General features: G+C 37.4%; 2 protein-coding genes across 2 annotated transcripts; both read right to left on the bottom strand.

The window, feature by feature from the left end:
• Positions 1-211: 211 nt before the first annotated feature.
• Positions 212-2,633, bottom strand: LOC117783726. Its single transcript, XM_034621260.1, has 4 exons — positions 2,372-2,633; positions 2,230-2,316; positions 1,829-2,170; positions 212-1,773 (listed from the first exon to the last, which is right to left on the bottom strand). The coding sequence occupies exons 1-4, from the start codon at positions 2,451-2,453 to the stop codon at positions 458-460; spliced, it is 1,827 nt and encodes a 608-aa protein (XP_034477151.1). The 5' UTR covers positions 2,454-2,633; the 3' UTR covers positions 212-457.
• A 1,727-nt stretch (positions 2,634-4,360) lies between these two features.
• Positions 4,361-4,971, bottom strand: LOC117784207. Its single transcript, XM_034621874.1, has 2 exons — positions 4,577-4,971; positions 4,361-4,506 (listed from the first exon to the last, which is right to left on the bottom strand). The coding sequence occupies exons 1-2, from the start codon at positions 4,920-4,922 to the stop codon at positions 4,382-4,384; spliced, it is 471 nt and encodes a 156-aa protein (XP_034477765.1). The 5' UTR covers positions 4,923-4,971; the 3' UTR covers positions 4,361-4,381.
• Positions 4,972-9,178: the final 4,207 nt, after the last annotated feature.

The raw sequence follows: 9,178 nt of genomic DNA, 5'->3' as shown, positions 1-9,178 counted from the left end.
AATGGCCACATGTAGCGGGCCACACGTAGACAGAAGATGAAGAAGCACCAGGAACAGCAGGAGCAGGAACAGGGAGGGGGGGAGCAATAAGAAGAGCAGCCCGGACCCGGCACAGATTCCGCAAAACGTTGGAAAACTTAATTATTTCGTGCTGGCTGCCGGTTTTGGCCATTTTAGGACACACACACACACACACACATTCTCAGTCACATTGAAATGTACGGAAGCAGAGACTGAAAAGTTATTTATTTAATGGTCAAAAGTTACTTTCTGCTGCTCGCTCCCAGCTTGGTGGCTTCACAATTTACTGGAGCATGGCGCATAAATCATAAACTATGTAAACGTGGCACGTGTGTGATCTTTCATTCTTTCATTCCTTCATTCTTTCATTTCATTTCTTTTCTTTTCGTTGCATCTAAAAAATTGTAATTGTGGTGAAAAGCATGTGAAGTGTGATTTAATCAGCAGCTACCTCGGCAGCAACCTCAGCGGCTGCAACAGCGGCCATTTCAGCAGCTGCCTCAGATTTCAGTTCTCTGGCACGGGTCTCGCTGGGATTGAGCAACATGACGTTGCCCTTGCTGATGCTGCGTTTGAGTGACGCTCTACTGACCGATTGCCTCATCATGGATGGATTGCTTTGCCGCGAGAATGCCGAGCCCGTAGCACTAATCGTCGCCTCCAAATTGGTTTTCTCGTCTGGAACTTCGGATTTTTTGTCCAAACCCTGTTGCATTTCAAGTAGCACAGTGTCACGATAGAACTGCGTCTCGTCCAGCTTACGGTTATACATGCCCGTCGGATTCTCTCGATCAAAGTGCAAGTCCGGCCGTATATCACTATCAGTGACCAGCACCCGAGCACCCGGTATGGGCAGAAATTTAAAAAGACGCTTACGCAGCTTCGGCATATACGTATTTCTCATATGTTCCGGTACATGATGAAGTCGACTGATGATTTTCGACTCCCTGAGTACCAATGGATAATCGCAGAGACGTCGTTCCATGGGCAGTCGCTCCTTAATAGCCTCCAGCTGACGTTGGGTCAACTGAAGTGGACGTGTTCCATCCTTCCAGCGCTCCTGACCACTCAAAAAGGCAATTTTCTTATTGTTTCGCAATTGCTTGCGGGCAACTCGCTTCGCCACACAATTGTAGACAATACGTGGCACATACGGCGGCACTGGAAAGTCTCGAAATGAGATGGTAAAATGTTTTGGATTGACCAACATATTGAGGTATTTGCCATCGGCAAACATTTTTAGCTGCTTCTCGGCCTTTTTGCCTTTGACGACTTGCTTTTTGATTTGCGGCATTGGCAAATCATGTTTGCCCATCTGAAATATATGCCTGTGTCCATGGCCAATGACATGTTGCCAGTCTGGCTCACAATATTTTCGGGAATTGATCCGAATATAGGGCAAACGTCGGAACTTGAAGCGCTTTTGTTTCTCAATCATCACCGTCAGCATCGGCATTGTCCTCTTGCCCTTCTCGCAGGGACAGACATTCGGATATCGTATGTCATAGCGTCCAGGACCCGGTTCGAAGCTAGCATTACGTCGTACCATCTCATTTCGCTTTGTGGGCACACACGATAGCGGCAAAAACAAGTGCGGATTATCAGGTATTGTCTTCACAACCGGCGTCATTCTGGCATTGATCTCGTAAATATTGGTATAAGTATCGGTTGGACCAGGATCTTTTGGATTGTGCCAACAGGTGGACAAATCCGATACCATTAAGCGCGAACTGGGACGATGATCACGAGCATCTGTCAAGGACAGAGACAATACAATTTAGATTCAGTTTCAATAATAATGCCTTACTTGATAGAAAGATGCCTTTCTGCTGGTTTTCCGGCTTGAAAAGTCGCTCGATATCCGATGGCACCTCATAGAATTGTGATGGAGGTGATTTTATTGATACGCGACTCTTGTTGGTGTGCATTTTCGAAAATACTGAGCCCTTGGATCCCATTCGATTCTTGTACGGTACTGGAAGCACACCATAACGATTTGGAGCCTGTTGGTAGCTACGCCAAGTAGACAGCGATCGGTCGCATTTTAATGGACGTTTCTCCGGATACGGATAATCCGGTAACTTCTCAAAGCCCGTGACATGCTTATAATGCTCATAAGTTCCTGCGCTGAATTCCTCTCCACGGTTTTCTGAACAAAATTATATAATTTTCATAAATTTAGTCAAATTCTATAAACTACGAATGTACCTTTTTGACAGCGGAGATTATAATGTGTTCCGGCCAACTTGAACTGCTTTTGAACGCTATCCAAATGATCCTCGCGTATACGATTACCTGAAAAGCCTCTCAGTTATCTAGCTAATGGGAATTATTGAACAAAGTAACTCACGCGACAACATAAATAGAGGTAAACTCATGCGAGTTGCAACGAAATTTTGCTGGTCATCGGAACACGTTTTTTTCTCCTTCATTTTGAATATTTTTTTTGTTCGTATATCTGTGAAGAGCTGGAAATTTTAAAGATATGCACAAAAATTCAAATACTGTCTGTTTTTTTTTTTTGTTGAGTTGTGCGTTATTCCGTGCCAAGCAGAACACAATAAAATTGTCTAGAAAATTTATTTGAAATTTAATGAGCTGTCAAGTTAAGAGGGAGAAATATAAATGAATGCTATTATGCTAATTTATGAAGAAAAAAAAAGTGAAAAAGTATCTTGTATCTAGCAGATATTATATTATTGAATTTCAAATTAATTAGTCACTAATTACGACTTATATCATTGTGAGCATCCAGTTACATGCTTCTTTCCATCAATTTGTGGGCACTTTATTGATTGACTGACTCTTAACTGTGTCCTGTCTCCTTGTTTTCCTGTTTTTCTGTTGTTCTGTGTTGCCTCCTGCTACCATTTTGGCTGATTGCCTGAATTGCAGCATTTAATCGAATTAATTAATGGCACATTTCACATTCATCATTTACACGACTGCATATTTTTCACTTCGTTCTTATACCGCTTTGTATTTTTATTAACCTATCCCGCTATCTGCCATATCTCTCCTCATGTCGCTCCACCCACGTCAGATCCTATGATGATTGCAATTGCAATGCAGTTGCGTGTTTTTCGCTGCATGTTCTCTTTATATATATATATAGTACATATACTTTTTTTCTTTTCAACATTTCTTTTTTTTTTTTTGGCTCGAATCAACGAACTGCAAAATTCAATTGAAAATCGTTGAATGCAAGTTAATCAGTGCGCTTGGCTACGCTAATTATGCGGCCAATGAAAATCAGCAAATACATATGTATGTACACAGATAAATCTACCCATATACGTGTACATATACGTGTATATATGCACACACATGTAATATACGGTCAATATGTACTTTTGTATGGTGTAACCAAATTATTGTTGTCTTATGAGCTGCACCGAAGTAGGCTTTTGTGTGGTGGTAGTTATGCGTAATGTGTTTAAACTTTAAAGGATATGAGTAAATCACTCATCTCAATACTTTTAAATATAAATGTTTCATAAATTGTTTCAATAAACGAGTCATCTCCGTTTGTAATGGGAAGCTGAAAAATGAAAAATAAAGCTGAAATTTAAGAATTATAAAAAATAAATCAAATCTGTGTTGTTTTCTGCATTTTCCATCTCGAATATATTTTGTTTGATTTTTTTTTGGCATTGTCTAGTAAAGTATGTTTAATAATACATATAATTACATAAAAATATTATTCGATCATCAATTAAAAATGAACTTTAATTGGATTCATTTGCAAACAATTATATCATAAAATAATTTGCGAATTTTTGATGTTAATTCCAACGCTGCAAACCGGTTCTGAACCGAACCTCGTAGAAACGGTTCGGTTGGGGTTTTTAAGCAGCCTGAACCGGATCATGAACTGAGCCCTTCAAATTATTTACTTTGCGAGCCCGAACCTAAGCCGAACCGCTTTCTAAAATAAAAGGTTCGGTTAGAAAAAAAATAATTACATAAATTTTATGGTTTTCTAATATAACGCAATTATTTGAGACTTCGGATTAAAATAAGTCATATTCAATATTTCAAATAAATTTATATTATCATCAAAAATTAATTTCTTAAAAAAAAAAAATTTAATAAGTTCAAAATGTAGAGAAAAATGTATAACAATACAAATATTTTTTGTATGAAATTGAACCAAGGTTCGAATCCAAACCTTGGGTTCAGGGGGTATATAAACCAACTCGCGAACCAAACCGATGTCTTGCTCTATGGTTCGAGCCGCCGAACCGAACCATTAACAAAATTTTGGAGGTTTGCTGCCTTGGTTATTTCACGTTTATATTATTAACAATCTATAATCTACATTCATTAATTCAATTTATCAGATGCTTTGCCAAATTTTCTAATTTCTTCCTCGTGGAGCTCCTCTATTCTTATGCGCTAACGCAGCTTTTTTCTTTTCTGCCGCTTCCTTTTTAGCCTTTTTTTGTGCCTGCTTTTCCTTTTTCTTCATTTTCTTTAGATTGGCTATAATTTCAAAACAATAATTAAAAGTGCAGTCAAAGTCAATCGAACATTTGGTAATGAGTTAACCTACCTTTAACGTGTTTAGCGGTAGCCAAATTAACTGGAAGTGGTGCACACTTAAATCCAGCTGGTGGTGCCATGCTGAGCTTTATGAAGCGATAACCAGTTGCATATAGCATGCCCAGGCAGGCCTGTGGTCGAATTCTTGACTTGGGCCAGTTGTCAAAGTACAGATCCTTGCGTTTTACATCACGCATTTTGTGGCCTTCGGTATCACGCCAGTAGTACATGTACTTGGGCGTAAACTCCTTGCCGGGCAGTTTCCAACTGTGATGCGGTCCATACTTTTGATAGCTGCCCCAGCAGCCGGGTTTATCCACATAGAACCAAACATCTGCATTTGGATAGATTCTCATGATGGTCAAGAAGAAAGAATTGTTTATCTGCTAGAAATTTATGTTAAATAATTTGAAAAGTATCGAAATTGAAATAGTTGCTGGGCTTCGAATGAGTTAAAAAATACAAATAATTCAACAAAAAGCAAAGCTTACTGTAAACATTCAAAAAAATAAACGAAGTATAAGAGAAATTTAAAAAGAACAAAAATGAAGTTAATTATTCATTTTCCATTATTGACAATTTTTTGCACATTTGGTTCTGCATTAAAATTGGTATATTCAATTTTTTATCTATCACTCATTAGTTTTCCATACTTTCCCCTTGACCATTTACTAAAATCTTTAAGCTGTCACAACTTTGCCTCTAATTTAATTTAAAAAAAAAAGAAAAATTGCTAAATTATTGCATGGGAATTGTTTTATTATAGCGCATAATAAAAATTAAAATGACCCAGTTGACAGTGGCTTAAAAAGAAACAAATTAAAGCACAACTATACCAAAAGCTAAGCAAGCACTTGCTGTCAAAGTTAAGCTCATTAGATTAAAGGATACTCGCATACACACTGGGACAAAGGTGGTGCCAAAAACTGTCAATTAAGTTTAATTATTTTATGCTCCCAAATGGGGTCAACACACACACACAGACACACACACACAGCTAATGTGCAATGTGCGAAAGGCGAGTGAAAGCCGTAAAGGCGTCTTATGCAAGCTCTTCAAACTGAACAGAATAAGGATAAAGGGAATGACTCTTACTCTGCCTGCCGCTAAGCAAAGTCAATTATCCCAACAGCTTTGATGCAAGTAATTGGCATAATGAAATTTTCTCAGTCAACGACAAGGATAACCGCAAAGAATAGAAGCAGCGGCAGAAGCAGCAGCAGCAGCAGCCGTAACCATAACCGTATTAGCATATCAGGCGACGGCAACTGCGGAACCAAACCGATGACAATGACAACGTTTGCCCTTGTCATCCATGGCCCGATAAGCCGAGTCGACGCCACACTTTTTGCGTATTGAATAAATATTTAAACAGTCCAACAGCTGTCGCACAATATTAATAGCAAACACTGCGAGTGCCACTTGAACTTTAGCAATAGCTTCAAAATCTGCTTACTCTCTCTCTCTCTCTCTCTCTCTCTCTCTCTCTCTCTCTCTCACTCCTTATATGCAGTATCTGAGACAACACTGACTCTGGCCCAGGGCAAATATGTTGCCACAAAATGTTTAAATATTTTATAAGCCAAAGGCATTTGCAGGCAGTGTGCAGCAAAGCGACAAACCGTAACCGAAGTTGCAATGGCCTCAACACGAACACCAACAGCAACAGCAACTGCAACTGCAACTGCAACAGCAACACCACAACAGCAACTTATGCAATATAAAAGCCAAGTTAACTTCGGCACTACCAAATCTGCAACTGTTAGATATAAGCTGTTGATATAAGCTAAGATTATGCAATTAAAAGTAATATTAATTATTAAAAAAAATATAAAATATAATTATTGTCGAATATCTATTGATATACTCTGTATTTAAGAAATACATCTACACTTTCGTATGAGTGTTTCTATTTATCTAACAATTATTTGTTTTAATTTCTAAATTCAATCTACATATAATACTTATATGTAAAGGGTATTTGTTAGTACATGCTTTTGAGCTCTTAAGTTCTTATTTGATTCTGTTTTGTTGCCCAGCTCGCTTGGCATTCCCCTAATACCATGAATTTTCGTTGGTTGCATTTCAACAAGGGATGCATGCGCTGGCATTGTCTTTGGTGGCTTTAGTCGCTGTTACTACCACTGGGTATGATGTTGTTGGTGGTGGTGTTGGTTGAATGTTGCCCGGTTAAATGGGACTGCAGTGGGTGGTGCCTGTTTGCGGTTTGTTGCATTCTTTCGCTTCTCATTGCATATGAACGACAGCGCTCAACACATTTTATCTTCCGCCATCGCCGGTCTGCTACTTATTATAATTTTTTTTTTTTCGCTTCTCTTTTGTTTTTTTTTTTGGTTTGGTTTTTTTGCTGCTGTTGCTCGGAGTAAATTTCCATGGGGGCTTAGCCGGAGCTGAACATGTTGTTGAGTTGATTTGATAGCGTGCGAGTGGCGCTTACAAGTTGGCGCATTGGTTTAGTGTGCATGAGCACGCAAAAGTATGCAGCAAATATTGAAGAGTCCTTGCCACACCGCATTACCAAATGCTTTCAACTGCTTTGGCATACACGAAGTAAATCAAATTTAAATGCATGTTATCTGTATTTTCAGAGTTAAAAACATGAGTATCATAATTAAGACATTTGTTGTATTATTAGCTTTAAATTAATTACTTAAAGCTTGTAGATTTGAGCACAGCAAATATATCAGGCCTGTTCCGGTTTTTACTTCCTATTTAATCGTATTTAAAAAATTGTTAAACTTTACGTTGCATTTGGGCTAAACATTTTAAAATTATATTTGATAACTTTATTGGACTTAAATTCACTGAATTCAATGCGCCAAATATATTCAGATTAATATAAGAACAGGCGAAAGATTTTCACTTCCGAGAAATCTTGGCGAAAGTGAAAACCGGAAAAGGCCTGTATATATATTCAGATTACAATATCTTAAACTCAACAAAAATTATAAAAAAAAAACTTTATATACACAAATATAAGCTGATAGGCTTGTTTGTTTTTTGTGAAAAGTTTACTGTTGTAAAATGCATTGTTTAGAGAGACTTTATGATAAAAACAAGAATTGCTAGAATTCTCCGATGGGAGCATATTTCAAATTTGAGTACCTACCACTCTGTGTAACTGCTTACATTTCATTTGTAATATTATTACTATATAATAAATCTTAATCAAATTTTCACCCATTTTGCTGGCTTAAAACACTGTATGCTTATATGCTGAGCTCAAAGTTTCGCCGCCACATGCAATTACTTTGTTGGTAACTAGAGCAACTCGATTGGAACAATGCTGTCAACGCTTCGGCATAATTATGTCGCAAAAAGATGCTTCGTGGTTATTTTTATCGATGCGCATTAAAAGGCTTTTAAAATTTATTGATATTACCGACTCTATTAAATTATGCCAGGCAGCCAACACCCTAGAGCTGAGTATGGCTTGTCTTTATACATATACATATATATTTCTTACTTTTTTTTCCTCTGCTTGCCTTTATATTCTTTCGTTTTTTATGCTATATTTTGTTGAGTGACGTGTCAATGGCAGCGAATTTACCATGTCGTCAGTGGCAGCGACCGATGACTGGCAGCAAAATTGGCAATGCCAAAAGCAGCATTGACGATGCGTCGCGACATTGACGGCAAGTCGGAAAGTGCGGCAGCTGCTTTTGCTGTGCGAGGCAAACTCAATTTGTATGAAAAATACTTTTAGTTGTTGTTCATGTTATAAATATAATTATAATAACAACAACAACAACAACAACTATAATAATCATAATTGTAACAGCATTGACAGCGTTAGCTGTAAATTTTATTATTGTTATTTTAAACAAAAATGTAAAAAATATATACATTTTGTTGTTGCGCACCGTTAAGCCAGGCATGGAGTAAATTAATGCATAAAGACAGGCGTGCGTGCATTGAAAGCAGTTTGTTATGCGTCCACACACACACACACACACACACACACACACACACGCACACAGAGCAGGCACATGTCCTTTGAACGTGTTGTAAGCGAGGCGCTTGGCTGGCATCCGTGTCGTATGATTGATACATTTACACTATGAAAGCGCACCAAATTATGAAGAATACTTTGCGGCGCCACAAAAAATGCTCAATATTTTTTATTGTGGCGCTTATAGAGTCTGCAAAAAATATGCTATTAAGAATTTATGGATGCTGTTTAAAAAACATTAACCGCTTTTAAATGCAAAGTTAAGGGCTGAAATTATTAACATTTTTAAATGACTGGAAGGGAACAGGACTAAATGAATAAAAATACGTCACGAAAGTTTTTACATTACTAAATTATAATATTTTTAATTAATGCTGGTAGCTGAAAGCTACGTAGTAAAGTTCACAAATCGATTTGAAACTGCATGTTTCATTACGATTTTATTTGTATAAAATAATTTTATTCGACATGAAGAAATTTATTAAACGATTTTTAGTTGTTTTTTCTACATGGTTGACGGCGTATTAAGTGCCTTTTCAAATGCATTTATGTTTAAATATAAAATATTGTACATTTATTTTTACTTACTAAGTTTTTCGCTTGAAATGGTTTTAGGTATATTGCTAATAGTCAACATGA

The sequence above is a fragment of the Drosophila innubila genome (assembly GCF_004354385.1).
Source record: "Drosophila innubila isolate TH190305 chromosome 2R unlocalized genomic scaffold, UK_Dinn_1.0 1_C_2R, whole genome shotgun sequence".
NCBI classification, from domain to species: Eukaryota; Metazoa; Arthropoda; class Insecta; order Diptera; family Drosophilidae; genus Drosophila; species Drosophila innubila.
This window is presented reverse-complemented; position numbering and strand designations above follow the sequence as displayed.